This window comes from Amblyomma maculatum, chromosome 9 (assembly GCF_055883805.1).
Source record: "Amblyomma maculatum isolate TAMU_Amacu chromosome 9, ASM5588380v1, whole genome shotgun sequence".
NCBI classification, from domain to species: Eukaryota; Metazoa; Arthropoda; class Arachnida; order Ixodida; family Ixodidae; genus Amblyomma; species Amblyomma maculatum.
The window spans coordinates 34985883-35002688 of record NC_139352.1 but is presented as its reverse complement, the minus strand read 5'-3'; the positions used below and the strand labels follow the sequence as shown (position 1 = coordinate 35002688).

The following is a 16806-nucleotide window of genomic DNA, read 5'->3' as shown; positions in this document are numbered from 1 at the left end:
TTTTTGCATCAGTCTCACGAAAGAAGGCAGAATGAATTTCGCACATCCACATAATTACACACTAATATTTACAGCTAAATAGTCCTGAGTAGCGCCCTTAATTAAAGCCTTTAGACATTTGAGACTTCTCATGTGCAGTGTAGAAGGACGGAGAGACGTGAGTCCATTGTGGAGGAGGGTGGCGGGAACTCAGAAATTACAGCCTGTGTTTTTGTAGCGCTCTTTCAAGCTAAAGGTATTTATGCACCAGCTACCAGCTAGCCAGCCACAAGGACATCTAAAAGATATGCTCATATTATAGATAGCCATGCGCTGTACCCTGAAATGTAAGCGTCTCAGCCTTGCGCTATATAGTGTTAGATCAACTGCGTCTGGCCCTACCAATGACCATTTACCAATCGCCACTGACCATTCAGGACTTTATGTTAGAAGGAAAAAATGTGGTCAGCAAATGCTAAAGGATCAGTTACCGGCCATCATAAATAAAATCACGGACATCGGCAAGAACACTGTCCACCATGACAACTCACTCTTCCGACATTAACGCATGTTATCAGCGCCATTGGCAGAACGCCAGTTACGTGCCACACGATCATTGTACTGCATATCCAGTTGGTAATACTTTCCACGTTTCATCTTATAGTTTATTTATTCTTTATAATTGTATAATGTGTGTAACAAGAAGCCCAGTCAACACTGCCGCTCCCCATTGTAAAGAGAATGGGAGCCCAGCGAGGCGTCCTCCGTTTATATTCTCGTCCCCACCATCACCCTGTGTTCATGGTGGAAAATAAATAATTCACGGAAGCGATTCTGTGGACGTCGAGCTTGATCACAATCGACCAATTTTCCAGCGGATTACAGGCTATTTGGAGGACAAGAAGACCCCTCAACGCCCCATATACACATTCATGGCGTCTACGTGGTCTCCAGAGTTTGACGAGGTGTCAGCAATGGACGCAGCTAGACTTTTTAGGTGAGCTTAATTTATTTTGATTTTTGTTTGCGCAAAACCATCCGCATTATGAGCTCAAGCTATGATGTTCGATTCGAGATTAAATGGTAGCGTGTTCAGAGCTGTATTTTGTGCAAAAAAAGCCTGAATTCACTGAGTCTTAGTCTACACTAGAAGGCGAAAGAGCTTTTCTCTCGAGTGTACCAGTAGAGCTGGCCGCAACATGTCAAGTGTCCGCAAACGGAAATATCACATGTTCAGGCTTTGTATGCTTTAGGTGTTAAAGAGTTTAATGGTATTAAATTCGCACTAACGATTAACATACTCCTCGACGCAAAATTCGAGTCCACATTTATTTACGGCGCAGAAACCCCAGAGGTCTTCGTCGTCAACAGCGTGCGCGAAAAGCATCCATCCGTTCTGTCAGCGGTACAGTTCTACAGTCCACGCAGTGGATGGATGGAAGATAGAAGCGCCCCTTTTGGCGCAAGATGGCGGCTGTTGCCGCCATGCTCGGCTTCTTTTATTGCGAAAGCAATACTACTCTAGGTTTAGAGCCTTCAGCGTAGCGCGGCCGCACCCACCTGACGCTGTGACGTCACATCTGTCGTGACACTAGTGTAAGAGCTGGGCTACCAACTCAAGTGGTCGGCGTAGCGCGGCCGCACCCACGTGACGTTGTGACTTCACACCCCACGTGACACTAGGACGAAAGCTGGGCTACCAACTCAAGCGGTCGGCGTAGCGCGGTCGCAGCCGCGGCGCAGCGCGTGACGTCACACCCAACGTGACACAAAAGCGAGAGATGGGCTGGCAGGAGCTGCCAACTTGTGTCTCTCGTTTCACATGAGACGGTTATGTCAGAATCAGCCTGCTAGGACCCTGGAATTCACGTTACCCCTATAGTCACTAAGGCACGTTCATATATGTGGGCTGAGGAAGAAGAAAAACGCTCGGTCACCCGCAGCTAATGCTTTCACTCAATATTTGGTTCAGCAGCGTTGAACCCTTGTAAATTGTTTTTTTTTATTTATACCTCCTTAATGGTGCTGTAACTTGGTTTGCAATCTCATTTCCTTCAAATATGTTTCGAATCATATACACTTGTGACCTTATGCCACCTCTGTGCTTTTAAACCATTATTCTCCGCTTTGCGTATTGCTAACTTTGATCGCATATTCATTCATATGGTCATTGTTACCTTTTCGGAAGGCTACCATTACATTCGAGTATACGATGTTCAATTGCTTCTTCGGAATTACCCCATATTGCACATGTGTCATTTCGCTTAGTTGTGGATATATAAATGGACTTTGAAACGAGGTGATAACACTTGCCAACAGTTTCCCTTCGAGCAAAAACAGAACTGGATTTCTTAGCTTATGCGGCACGTGTATATGTCTTTCCTTCTTTCCCTTTGTGATACTGAAGCGTATATATATATATATATATATATATATATATATATATATATATATATATATATATATATATATATATATATATATATATATATATATATATATATATACACACACTCCGGAACCGCAATAACCATTTGTTGAAAGTAGCGCTATTGTCATGTCTCCTCCTCGTCCTTTGTGGTTTTTAGCGCTCTGCTTTGTTGACGATAAACCAACACGTCCAAAGATTTTCCCTTCTGAAGAGCAAAAAATAGGAGAGGATGAACGCGAGTTAGAACACAATTAAACACGCTAGTCCTGGTTGGCTCGGCAATACGATATATTAGCGTCGCGTTTTTGAATGCGAAAAGCGATATTTCACACCCACTTGTTCTGGTTCTCCTTTCCTTCATGCGTTACTCTACTGGATTTTAAATGTGAAAAAAAAAAATATTTTTGGAGGGGGGGGGGGGGGCACTTAAGCTTCACTTCTAAGGGAAGTGCGCTACAGCGTCAAGGATCATCAGCATCCCACGCTCGCGTTCCTTCCGTCTGAGACGTCTGTGTTCCGGATGACCATGGCTAGTTGCGTGAGGTGAAGCCGAATTTCGCGCCCCCGCTTGTCCAGTCACAAATGTAATAGGCCACGAAGTGCCCACTGGTTAACGCCGAAAAGACGCCGCTCAGGTCACGGACGGCACCTAAGAGGTGCGCAAAAAACAATGTCAATGTTTCTTCCGACAAGATTACTACGGCCACTTGAAGCTTCATTGCAGTCATTCTTGTCAGAACTAAATTGGCACTAAAAATGCTTGTGGTTTAGCTTGATTAAACTTAGTGTGTAAGCAAAAACTTCATTACTCATGGTTACACGAGGTAAAGTTCTTTACAAATCAGTTTGGCTCCGCCGGCGTAGCTTCTGTAACATTTATTTTCTGCTTTTCATCCATTGCGCATTTGACAAGCGAGCGCACGAGCCGCGGCTTTTCTCTGCTGCTGTAAGAGCACGGCGCATGCGCGACGAGATGCGCAGCTATCGATGACGTCACGTGCGGTGGCTAGTGGCGATGGGGAAGGAGCGACGGCGACGACGTGCGGCACACACCTCTGGCTCGGCGCAGCAGGTTGTCATGGCAACGGCGCATGCGCAGTGTGGCCTCCTTCCGCTCCAGTGACTTTGGCTTTACATGGTGTAGTTCAATTGTTTCGCTAAGGCGATAGCGTTAAAGGTACCGGTACACAGAAAGTGCGGCGTCGTTGCCATCAGCGGCGACGTTGCAGGCGAGAAATCGCAGAGACGGTGCTCGCAGGGGGCAGCTGACATGGTCGAGCACTGATTAATCAATGGTTTGTGCAACTTGACGAGATCACATGAGATGGGAAAGTTGGGAAGAGCTGCCAACTCAGGTTGCCTATTTCAGGTGGGAAGGTAGAATCAACCTTCCAGTGCTCTTGGATGGCAAGTCATGCACGCTGCTCCTAGGCCATGAAGGCCCGTTCTTAAAGCTTAAAGCGGGGCTTTTTGTGTGAGGTGGTAGCCTACACTATCGCATCAACCCTTAAATTCTGAGCTTAGAAAACAGCTGCATCACTTTTTGAGAATTCTGCGATATTCAAGGATTCAAATTCAAACTGATTCAAAGAATTCAAAGCAGAATTAAAACTGATGACGTAATCTACGAATGAAACTCGAGGTTCTTCTCAGGCACTCAAGGACTGCTGAGAAGCACGGTAATGACGTCATGGACGGTAATATTTCTTATTTTCGTTGCCTTCGCCAACGTCTTGCGATGTCTTTTCTGATGCCGCCAAACAATGTTCCAAGGATTTGCTCTGAGTATTGTTGTTTTTATTTCTTAAACCAGGAGTGTCTTTGCGGAAAGCACAACTGTACCTCAATGACGTCATTGTGCGCTCCCTACACGTCGCTGTGCTCTACGGAGAAGCCTGATAACCGTGGCGGATTCAATTGCTAACTGCGCTAAATTGCTAATTGTTAATCGCTAACTGTTTTCAAATAGTACAGCCAAGATATTTCGCACGCTTAAACTGCAATCTATGCCCATTCGCCCGCTCGAAGATCACTAGAATCTAAAACCGGTGCAGTTTCTCTTTAAAGGCCCCCCCCCATAGCTTTTTTTTTTTTTTGCTTTGTAACATGCTTTCACCCCCCCCCCCCCCCCCCTACCTTTGCACTGGCTGTTCTGCTAATCAATCACTGTCATCTGTACCAAGTAACTGCCGAACATCAAGTATGCGTGTGTGTTGACCAGGTAAAACGACTCCAATATACTGTGTGATTTCCCTTTTTTCTCGCAGGACGATCCTAATGCCTGACCTGTTCATTTCGAGAGCGCACCTTTACGACCGTGACAGCAATATTGACAACTGCAAGATTATGCCGGCTAATTTTCTGAGGCCACCACCCCACCTAAAGTTGGAAAACTCCTATTTCTTCAATTTGGTGAGGACATCCGTAGTTTTTCCTTTGGCCACACTGCACAACTTAACAATCGCCTTGTCAGCGGCATCGGATTGGAGGACCCCTTGCTGACATTTACAACAACCCCCCTCCGCCCCGCCCCCCAATTAGAAATGACTCGTTTGCGGGCTCCAAGATTACCTCGGAAGGAGACTGCAGCCATGAAATTAGGAGACGCCTGCTTCTGGGAAAGAGAGCAATGGTTAGCCTTGACCGCCTAGTAAAGAGCAGAGACATTAGTCTGCCAACCAAGATCCGTATAACTCGTGCTATGGTCTTTCAAGTTGTGATGTATGGATGCGAGAGTTGGACTGTGAAAAAGGCTGACCGCCGAAGAATTGACGCGTTTGAATTGTGGTGCTGGCGAGGACTCTTGAGACTTCCTTGGACTGCCAGAAGATAAATCAGTCGATATTGTCGACCATAAACCCTGACCGCTCATTGGAGGGTCAAATTTTAAAGTTAAAGCTCAGCTACTTTGGTCATCTGATGAGAAGAGAGGAGTCGCTGGAGAAAGATTTGATGTTGGGAAAGGTTGAGGGTCGCCGGAGAAGGGGTAGGCAGCGAACGCGTTGGTTAGATGGCATCCTCGAGGCACTGCAGATGAAGTTATGTGATGTTAGGAAGATAGTGAGAGACCGGAAAGCGTGGCGTGACATGGTCCATAGGGTCACGAAGAGTCGGACACGACTGAACGACTAAACTGAAACTGATCCAGGGAAAAAGTTGATTGCACAACTAGCAATAACCCCTTTAATTGCCATGTAAACTCTGTGAAATCTTTATGTTGACATTCCCTGTGTGTGCAGTGTTGTTTATGAATTCCCTTTTTCCTGCGGGTGTCCTTATGTCAGTCAGACTGGAAGGTGCATTAACATTCAGTTAAAGAATAATTTTAAACTCTCTTCCGATGAGCATTCCGATGCCGCTAAGTACTGCAGGGCCTTTAAAACAAGAAAAAAAATTGCCTTCACTTCTAGATTTCGTACCGGCATAACGACCATCGTACGTGTGTGTGTGTGTGTGTGTGTGTGTGTGTGTGTGTGTGTGTGTGTGTGTGTGTGTGTGTGTGTGTGTGTGTGTGTGTGTGTGTGTGTGTGTGTGTGTGTGTGTGTGTGTGTGTGTGTGTGTGCGTGTGCGTGTGTGTGTGTGTGTGTGTGTGTGTGTGTGTGTGTGTGTGTGTGTGTGTGTGTGTGTGTGTGTGTGTGTGTGTGTGTGTGTGTGTGTGTGTGTGTGTGTGTGCGCGCGTGCGCGCGCGTGCGAGCGCGCGTGTGCATGTTTATGTGTGCGCGTGTGCGTGTGTTCGTTTGTTACGCGCGTGCGTGCGTGTGTGTGTGTGATCCCTCGATTATGCTTGATGATTGTGACGTCCAGTTTCTGGACGCGAAGCTGTGATATTTACACCTTTTTTTTTTTCAGTTTCAATATTCGCTACCAACAGTGACACACAAGCTTCATTTATCCAGGAAGTAAAGACCAGTTCGGGATAGCGCCATAGATATTTTTTCTCCGATGCATGAAGCAATCACAATACGTATCCAGACAGCTGTCAAAATTTCTACATGTTTTTCTGGCTGGAGCATATTCTAGCGTCTTAAGCGCTCCTAATTGTCTTGATCAGAAAACAAAACGCGACAAAATGCGGCACGGAACTAAACCACAAGACGCAATAATAACATCTGGCTTGATTACCACGCACTGTCCACATATTTATACAGAGCAGCTCGTGGGAAAAAGATAAAAACAGCAAAGGTAGCAATTTGTCAAACTTTCCATTACACTCTGCCAAACGGCTAAGGTTTTCCTCGATGTACGGCATGGCTACATATATCAATGATATCAAAATGTGCGTACCACAGTTTCGTAGTAGTATCCACATAACGTGAAATATGCGCTAGCAAGACATTTATGCATAATTTCCGACAGATATTTAAATAAATCGTGAGGCTACTGGATGTTTCGGAGAAAAGGCTCTAGTTCCGTAACAAGTGTTTTCCTCCAGGGCAAGTAAAGCTTGCTTGCCTATATGTTTCAGGCGAACCCTGGGCGGAACAAAAACTGTATGTATCCCAAATCATGCGTCTATTTTTCTGCAACTGTGGCCTAGTGACATGAACGTCCCCTTCGCATGCCGGAGGCGCAGGGTTCGATCCCCATTGCCTCCGAAAACCCATCGGTGATGCAATGAGCACAATCTTACCTATGCTGGCGCTCCGCTCAAGGGGTGATTTGCTCGGCGAGTAGTCTTTGATTTCACCTTGACAATATAATTTCTATGCGTCACGCCGCTCTGTGATCGAAGCTAGCCCTACATCATAAATATTGTTACGGGGGTAGTTCAGCTTGAGGGTTCAGAGAGCGGAGACGGGAGACAAGGCTTTCAAGAACAGGCCTTTCCTGCAGGCACCAGCCGACACTGCTCGAACGTCGTCGTCTTCGCCCAAACTACTCAGATTCTTCTTCCTTCTTATGCGCATATCAGCGCATGCATCGCCTAACATAATATGTATCATTGTCAATAAGCCATTTCCTTTAATATAAAGTAGCGCTTGTGGTGTTTATAATAAAGAGCAATAATTATCGTCCACAATTCTTTTTGCTTTAGAGAGGCTACAATGAAGCAGAGAGTAGTAAACTTTCGTAAAAGTACAGCCTCGCGATGAACAACTCGAAAGCAGCAGTAACAGCTGTAATGTTGAGAACAACTTCAACCTTCGTTCTTGCGCTCGCATCAGTATACATGCGCAAGCACACATACATGCACATACATGCGCAAGTATACATGCACACTTCTCCAAATTTAACAGTCTCGAAGAAGGCCCGGCCCCTCGTGTGACACGGCTGGCTGTCGCGGCCCTGGCAGTGGGTCGTGCATGAAGGTCGACTCTCTCGTTCCGAAACCATTCAATGAGATCGCTTTCTTGAGACTCACTGCTCTCTAAAAAGCTGCTTTCCTCCCTTTCAAACACCCTGACAAAAACGCACAGAGCTGCTTTGGGTATTTGTGAAATCTCAGGAACTAAACCATGTAGCTTTTTCGCGAAATGACCCATGACACCTCAGTTCAGTTCAGTTCAGTCCAGTCGTTCAGTCGTGTCCGACTCTTCGTGACCCTATGGACCATGTCACGCCACGCTTTCCGGTCTCTCACTATCTTCCTAACATCACATAACTTCATGACACCTCAGCTAATTCCAAATCCAGGAGTCTCTGGGCTTTATGTTATGGTGTTTTAGTTTTGAACCAGTCTTCTTTTTTTTTTTGCTATTTCCCTAACAAAAATTTAATGTTTTAGTACTTTTCGCATTTTACATGCACTTAGTAGATTGCTGTTACAAATATACACTCTGAAACTTTAAAAATAGACCTGGAGTTCACCTCAACAGTATAGAGCCCCCAAATACATTCTTATTGTAGACAACTGACGTTACTCGAGACCGGTTTCCGCTACGCAAGCGAACAAGCTAACGTGTGCGCCCGGGGCCTTAAGCTGTCTTATCATCGACACGTACCAAACAAGAATGCGCGCTTTGCAGGCAGTGGCATTAAGGAGGATTTTCTCTTTGCCCAAGCATGAATAGTTTTACAGCACAACTCTTGTGTTGCAATTCGGCGGTTACTTCGCGTCGCCGTTGTTGTCGGTGTAACCGAGCGAAAGAGACACTAGTCAAAGAGTATTTCTAAACAGAAAGGAGAGCCGTGAGTTCTGCGCCACTCGCTCGTAGCTCTTCTCTCTCTTTTTTGAAATACTTTTCGGCTCGTGAGAAAAGTAGTGCTTTGGCTGCGTCGCCGCTCTTGCCGGTGTAATTGAGCGAAAGAGAGCCACGAGAGAGTCAAGAGCCCAAGGTACAACCCTATGCTGGCTTCAACAACTTGCATCCTGCTCATGAACAAGATTCATGCGTCATATATAAAAGTCCAATAATCCTCGTGCAAGCACCAAAGCAATGACCCATACTGTCAGAGTCGTGAGGCATTCGGCCAGAGACTGTGAAAGGCGGTGGTTTCTCCATCCTTATGCGAAGGCAAGCTTTAAGACAGATACATACATCTATGACATTGTCCATGTTGGTGATTCCCATCCATGGCACTCTGTGCCTGCCGCACATACGGACAGCAGGATACGAGTCGCGAGCCCTCCCTCCGGTGGGAGATGTGGCTGCCGTCTGCAGTCTACTCTGTATCAACACAGTTCCAGTTTTCGTGAAAGCGAACTGAGGCCTTGCAACCTGTGGTGCATGTACCTATGGAGAACACCAAGCGTTGAAGACAGATTGGGACTCGGCCCTAGCCGGCGGCGCTGCCCCTGGCTGGGGTGCAAGGCGGATATGATTGGGGGAGGAAAGTGCGGGCTTAATTTTCCTCTCTTCATAGATTATGCAGAGCGATATGATGCATCGCGCGCAGATTCAGGTGTGGAGGCGGGACCAATCAAGAGCGTGCGCAGTGGCGGCGGCAGAGCTCACGGTACTGCGGTAACGTAAGCGGTAGCACGGTGTGCGGTGTGCTAAAGGTATCTAACGGCTCGACTTGAGGCTTCCCTTACGTATCCCCGTTAGCGTACAAGCACTTTGAAACTCGTCTAGCTAACAATTTCTTAATTTCAACTTCTATTATCTCGCAGACACTCGTTAGTGTACAGTCGCTAGCTGCCGTAGTATGGTAAAAACCACCCGACATGCGTGTAAAACCCCACTTTAACGAAATCTTAGAACATGCCTGATTGTCCTAGGAGAGTACAATCTGTTTCGAGATGCAAGGCTCCCGGTAAATTCGATCCCCATTGCTCTCTCTCATCACACATAAGTAGACCAAATTGACAGCTCCTCCCAACGCGATTATGTCACGTGGTCTCGTAACCTCGCATAACCCTCTGATTAATCAGCGCCCCGCCATCCCCTCTGCCAATTACTACATCACCTCGCGGGGCATGTGCGTGATATTTGGCACACAAATGTAGATTTTCTGCTAGAAGGAGGATTTAACGCTATCATGTCAAACCTGCATTGATAACACGCTGGTCTGACCACCTACTCCTTGAAAGAACTCATTGCCTTCGAAAAATAACAGCAGAGCAGTGGTTTCAACTAACCGGTGGTGAGCTCATTCCAGCTTCTGCCATGGATCATCAGTCGTCGAAACAATACCGTACTATTGCAAAAATAAACGCACACTTGAGGCCGTGCACGTGCTGTCAATCTTTGCATTATATAGCACCTGATCCTTGAGCTGGTTGTTGAGACGCCTACGTGTTCAATATTCGCAACAAAACAGCGCAATATATTAAGTGACGCCTGCGGCACATTTACATCGTGGGACAAAAGGCAAGCCTTGCCCTGGAAGTTTAGCGGCGGCACAAGTGGTAAATGTGGTAGAACTCATTTCAGGAAGAAAACGCGATGTATTTCGTGCCTCGTCATAGTGTTCCTAATGTATTACGATTGCCATTCTGCAGATAAAACGCTAGTTCTAGCCGATGCTTTACATGCACGACTTTCCCAGACTCTTGCTCGAACAAACATTTTCAGAAATGTACCAAAAACTGCTATAATGACATAGTGGGTGGAACAGCGCGAAAAGACGAAACACAAGAAGAGACGCACAGCAGACGAGCGCTGACTTGCAACTAATTTTTTATTAGGAAGAAAGGGGATTCTTATACAAAAAATATGTCACATGATGATACATAGAACGAAACCCCTGACAAGGCAAAATTCAAGAGATATCTTCTTCCTTCAACAGCCACGTGGAAAACCCTATCAAGTAAGACCAAATATACAAGCCCCCCTCCCCCTCCCCCTCCTCCCCAACGGCCCGTTTCACAAATTATAAATTATCACTAAACATTATCCAGAAAAGAAACCTCTTTTTCGATAAGCACCAGTGAAGGCTGGCTGACACACTGCGTACTGCTTCTTGCTGATGTAATATGCCTCAGTAAATTCTCTCGTAGTTTTGTTTCTATGGCGAAACAAAAGCTTTGTTTTTGAAACCAAGCTATAATGACCGTGGCAAATGTACTAACATTGCCAACCACCATAAAAGACGTTTTCGGAAAACACGCCCCTAAGCACAAGGAAAATGAAGCCACGTCACTCTTTGACGCCACGGTAAAAAAAAAAAAATCGTCAAATCTTAGGTTTCACGAAAGCTTCAACGACTAGGTTTTGAGAATCGCCCAGGAAGGAACACAGAAACTACTACATTAGAGTCACAATTTGGACCATTGAGTCAGATCGCAGAGCAAGAATGACATTAGCGTGAGAATAGAAAGCAATTTGTATCTCACTAGCTGAGACACCATGGGCGTTGTAAAGTGAAGTAAGAAAGTTATTGCCCACGCAGGCGACAGCGGTCAAGCACGTCGCCGATTTGGACAAGCTTAGGAATGCAGGAGTGAAAACGGCCGCACTGTCCGTGTCCGTGGGGCTGTACGGCAGGTGGTACAGCGTGGACACTGATTCCAAAAACAAGATAATAAACTACAACGTGGGCGACATGTGCTTCCAGGAAGCCATCGACCCCCAGCGAGCGAGCATCACCCAGGTGCGTACGTACCCACCGGAGGCAGAGATAGCCTCAAATATCAAGGCGAAAACTTTTATAGGTTCATGACTGTGCGTCCTTGCGTGCGTCCGTCTGCAGAACGTTTCACACTCAACCTGTCAATCATGGCGCTATCACCCACCAACGAATGACGTCATCATAAACCGAAACTCATCGGTAACCAATCGAACAACAATGCAGGTTCATTAATTAATAAAAGGAATGTATTCTTTTATTCAATAAAACTAATAACAAATAACTTAAATTTTTCAAATTATTGTAATTATTGAATGCATTATATTTTATTTAATTTGTTAGAGTTAATTACCCACGTGAAGTCATCAAACATAACCCTATGACGTGAATGGGTGGTACGTACCACTAAGGCGCAACAAGTGGCGCGACAAGTGGCGTGAACAGGTTGCGCAGGAGGTGACGGGATCAGTTGCATCAGAGGCAGCGCCACCCTCTCATGGCACTCGCCTATATATTGGCGCACAAGACTCAACAATCCCCGCGCTATAAAGGCTTTCTCTTCATCGCGCTTGAGTGGTGCAAAGTTTCCATCGGGTACTTTTTCTCTCTGCACCTAAATTGAAGAGCGTAACTTACTTGGCCAGTTGGTTCCTACTTTATAGAAGGTAGAATCAGGGAAAACAGATGTAGAGCAAAGCGAAGAACGAAACAAACACGCACGTGCACACCGCTGGACTCAAACTTACTTACAGTGCAGCGGTGTTGTGCGTATGCCTCCTCCTTTTTGTCCTGCGTCCCTTCTCAATTGTTCCACCATCTATGCCGTTAGTTATGTTCTCCAAATAGCGGGCTAAATTCAAATGACTGGACGATGAACAGGAAACAGTGGATATTCCGTGCGTGTGCGAAAATATCAACCAATGATAATAAGAGCATCGGAACTAGATTGCTATCTACGAGTCATTTTTGGAGAAATAAGTCTCGGGTGACATCAGGTGCGAAACTACACTGGTGGAATTAAGTGGTAGAAGCAAAATGTAATAACTGCGCCTTTTTTGATTATGCGAAGCATTCGGAAACTAAAACCGTATATAGTATTTCAAAACAAAATTGTGGCAGTGCGTCTCGTGCAACAGTAATTACGCTTGTTCGGAGGCAACCAGCCTTCCCTCATAGCAGCGTTTTTGTCGTTATGTGCTCCCACTCTTGCAGTCGTATGATGCCGCATGAAGTTCTGGGTCGTCGTTCGGTTTCTTCCTTTTTTTTTTTTAGTTGTATTGTGATATGTAGAGTCACGGGCAACGTATTGCAACGATCACACGCGTGTGCTTACACATCGTTCCGGATCGTTATAGTTTGGCGGCTTTATCTCGATGTTACCTTGCCGACCTTACATTTCAGCTTCTTTGTTTCCTATCGAACAGATTTTTTAGTCGTTCCCGAATGCGGCCATGTTCTGCCGATTGTCGCGCCGCCGTGCGGTCGTTTCCTTGGGGATTGCCGGACTGTGATATCTACGCGGCTAGGCCTGCACGCGATAGCCACTATTAGCTAGCCTTCAAGCACTAGAGAATATTCCCAAAGATATTTTCACCTCATAGTTGTGTTAGAGCAAGTTTATTTTCGTTGTTATAGAGTTAAAATCGACGCGTTATTTACGATATTTAGTTTGACACTCACGTGTCAAACCGCCCCGGAAAGGCGATGGTCCCGGGTTAGATCCCCCGAACCATGACTAATTTTGCTACGAAGCTACGAAGACTCTGAGAAAGCTGTATAGATTCCCTTTGTAGCCGTAAGACTGCACTTGAGTGGATGTCAATTAGTAGTTACTCCTTTATTATTAGAGAACCCTAGGAGGGTGAAATTGTCGCAGCCCTCTACTGCGGCGTCCCGCATGTTTTGGGTAGTTTCAGGACGCAAACCCCATGTACCAAACTAAAGCTTACTTATATTCTATCTAGCATCTGTTTGCTGCTGTTCTTTTGGCATGTACGATACTGTTTGTGCAAGATAAAAAAGTAATATGCGGTGACATGCAGGTGTGGCAATTTGATAGGCACTATAGATTTTGCGAGCATAACAAGAGCCAGTGCTAATGCATTGCTGTTTATAACCAAAACGCAATAAAGCTTGCCTCTGTTAGCAGCTTTATTAGCAGTTTATTTATCAATCTCACAACCGATTTTCGCAGGGTGGGTACATGAACGCAAAAAAAAAAAGAAAATTTACAAGTACAGGTGTCAAAACTTGGCAAAAAATCATAGATGAAAGGAACGATAGTAAACTGTCGCTCACGATCAATAAACAAAGAAAATAATACGTAGTGTTGCCATTACAACAAGTCAGTAACACAAATATTTAAGCCAGATGGGGAAATAGTAAAACGTAATACAAGATCACGGCAAACAGGCTTCTAGAGAAAGACGCCACGGATTGTTGTGAAATTTCGTTGTTGGTTAGCCGGTTCCACTCGGTGATATTCTTGGAGAAAACGAATATTTGAAGCAATTATTACCAGGGCTAAAAGAAGTAACTGTGAAATTATGTCGCCATCTATTGTCGTTACCTGAAGAGAAAGATATTTCAGCAAGGTTAATCTTGAAATGCCCATTTACAAGTTGATACAAAAATTTGCGAGGAGTGATGCGATTCCTTATGGTTAATTGTATCAAACTATAGCCATGTGCAACATGTTAGCCACTGATGCACGCTCATAACTATTATAAACAAAGCGGGCTGCTCTTTTTATATTTTTTTAATTTTTTACAATTTTATCAATATTTGTTTATCAATAGAATGCAAATAACGTGAGTGGAATCTCCGATTGACACACGGTTGCTCGCCGATATTATCTTTCAGGTGTGTAAGAATCCGAAGTTCATGTATGTTCGTGACAGCAAGTTGATGGACTGCAAGTACGTTGTTGACCCCGATGGAAAGAAAACGTTTGCCTACGATACTGCCGAAACGCTTCGTTACAAGGTGGGCTGCACTGACTTATCAGTACAAAGTAGAGGGAGCGATTTTTAACGGGCCCTGTAACGATAGTTGTTTCCTAGCCGCAATCACGGATTTCGCCGATGTCTATCCGAAGCCGCTCACTTTCTCTCTTTTTGTGTACATGAAGTGGAGAAAGAGAAGGTGGCATTGCACGGCTCAGCCGGTGGGTAGTTACGCAAGTACGAACCTTTGGAACCACGTTTGGTTTACGACGTATGCCTTGTATCGCGGCTGTCATGATGTAGGTGAACCGAAGCTGGCGTCGTTTATCCGAAAGCTGCCCTGTTTAGAATTGCCAGACATGAACATGCCCTCTTTGTTGTTCACGAGTCTTAACGTAGCTTTCAAATATCCGCAACCTTGATGTGTTATTCACGGTGTACTCTGTATGCTTTCCCTGCTGCCTTGGAACACTATGCCTCTGTTTATACTTTTTTTTTCCTCTCCTGTCAGAGCCTGAGAAAAGCTCACAGTATTGTAAAATAAATAAAATAAACACATACGCTCCGCGACGGGCGACTGCATTAACGGTAATTTTTAAGTTAGCTGTGCTCTATCCAATACTAGGCACCCATGCCATGAAAGGTCATGCTCCAAATGGCTTAACCTAAAGCACTTCTCGGAATGGATATGTCCTTGTGAAACGAAAAAGACTGTTAGGGTTAACTGTATCCGGCAATACGTTCGCGTAGCTGAACTACCTAATGATGCGCTAACGTTCGGTTCCAGTCTTGAAGTCAGAGGTACTCGAGAAATATCGTGGCTGCACCTATCTTGGATGCGTAATGCATCATAAGGCGACGTTCCGCATTTCCAGTTATTTTCACGCGGTAACACAATTTCACAGCTATGTGTGTACCTCCTTCTCTATGTAGTGAAATGAAACTGAATGCCGGCATCGACGTTTTTACAACCTAAATATTTTAAAAACCATTAGTTTGCAGAATTATATCCTTGTTTCCAAAAATGTGCTTCATCTATCTCTGCGACATTTCCGTACATGAGGGAATCTTTGTGACAACTGTCACCCACCGTCATGAATGCTTCATTGCCACAGGCATTGTTTAGTATAGTACGTTTTGGTGTGATTCAGTCTTACATTGTTCAGAAAAAAACTCAGTACAAAAGTAGATATTGTGGAACAACACTTGCACAAACGTCTGTTCTTTTTTCAGAAGAACACGGAGACAAGAGCATACAATGATAGCGTCTCTGCCCTCGTTGCTTGTACTGCAGTGTTCGCCTACCACTGACAATATTTGCAGAGCGCTGCTAAAATAATTTTCTTTTGCAGCTGTGCGTCAGCAGAAAGAATGCAACAAAGCTGAAGTACGGACTGACGGCCGTGGGCCTGGAGTTTTGTGACGCCACTGACTACTGCGGCAAGGGAAAGTTTCCTCTTCTCACTACAGTCAAGAAGGTACTCAAATTCTATGCGGAAGAGTACACGTCACAGGCCGCCTACCAGAAATGCATCAGCTGAAGTGCTCCACCTAGCCCATGGGACCTGACCGAGAAATTAGGAGAGCGGAAATAAACATGGTTCTGCGCAATTGAGAGCATAACTAGTTCGTTGTGTTTATGTGTCTGATCATGTGTGGAAAGTGTTGAGTTTACAAAATGCTTTGAAGATTTCACAACGCGCTTGCATGCCCTACTGAAATTGAGCGGTGTAAAGTCTAGTCGTTTTTTAAAATTCTGTGACGGGATACTTGTGTGGATAAGATAGCCCTCGTAGCAAAACAGCTCAGTCATTTGCCCTCCTTCTCTTTATTCCGGAGTACACAGGGTATTGCGACCCGCAAGTCGCTCTTCGCCACATACAGAAGCGCACGCTACCCCCTTCTTTTCAAAAAGAGGTCGAACAAGCTGCCTTCACATTAGAACCTCCCGCTGTTTTCCTCCGCTTGGTACCTGGGCATTCAGGGATTGACGGCAATGAGTTGGCCCATCAAATGTCCGTGACACTCTTATCTGGGCACCGTTAATGCCCTGGTCAAGCCCTCGGCCTCGGAGGACGGCGGGAGACTCCCTGCGCCGCACGGTTCAGGAGGTCTACCTCCAGCTTCATCTCGATAAGCGCCTATACGTGCCCCCTCATCCATCACTCGTTGTGTCAGAGGGTCGGCTTCTTCGCAACATCCAATTGAACGCACTCGTTACCACCTCCCCGCCTCTTCCTCTTTCGAACCGACCCATTATGTCCCCAATTGACCCTTCACCTATCTCATTGCCTCTTCCACTGCCCAGCTACTCAGCAGTCGGGTTCCCATCCCTTTCCTTCCATTGCCACCTGGCTCGACTCACTAGGCGCTGAAGGAGAACAGTGTCAACTAGTCACCCAGGTAGTCACCATGCTCGGCCTGTAACTATTGGCCAAAAAGGTCTTATGCTACTGCTACAAACAGCGCAAAAGACGACGGACCAGAGACAAAACACAA

At 45.5% G+C, this 16806-nt stretch overlaps 1 protein-coding gene across 1 annotated transcript in view; it reads left to right on the top strand.

The window, feature by feature from the left end:
- LOC146178820 (uncharacterized) overlaps nucleotides 1-15907 on the top strand; it is a 39906-nt gene extending 23999 nt beyond the window's left edge. Inside the window, exons 11-15 of the mRNA XM_084580043.1 lie at nucleotides 855-976; nucleotides 4678-4822; nucleotides 11186-11386; nucleotides 14225-14347; nucleotides 15660-15907. Of these exons, the coding sequence (XP_084436169.1) occupies nucleotides 855-976; nucleotides 4678-4822; nucleotides 11186-11386; nucleotides 14225-14347; nucleotides 15660-15848 (780 nt within the window). The 3' untranslated portion in view covers nucleotides 15849-15907. The remainder of the gene's footprint in view (nucleotides 1-854; nucleotides 977-4677; nucleotides 4823-11185; nucleotides 11387-14224; nucleotides 14348-15659) is intronic.
- The last annotated feature ends 899 nt before the right edge of the window (nucleotides 15908-16806 follow it).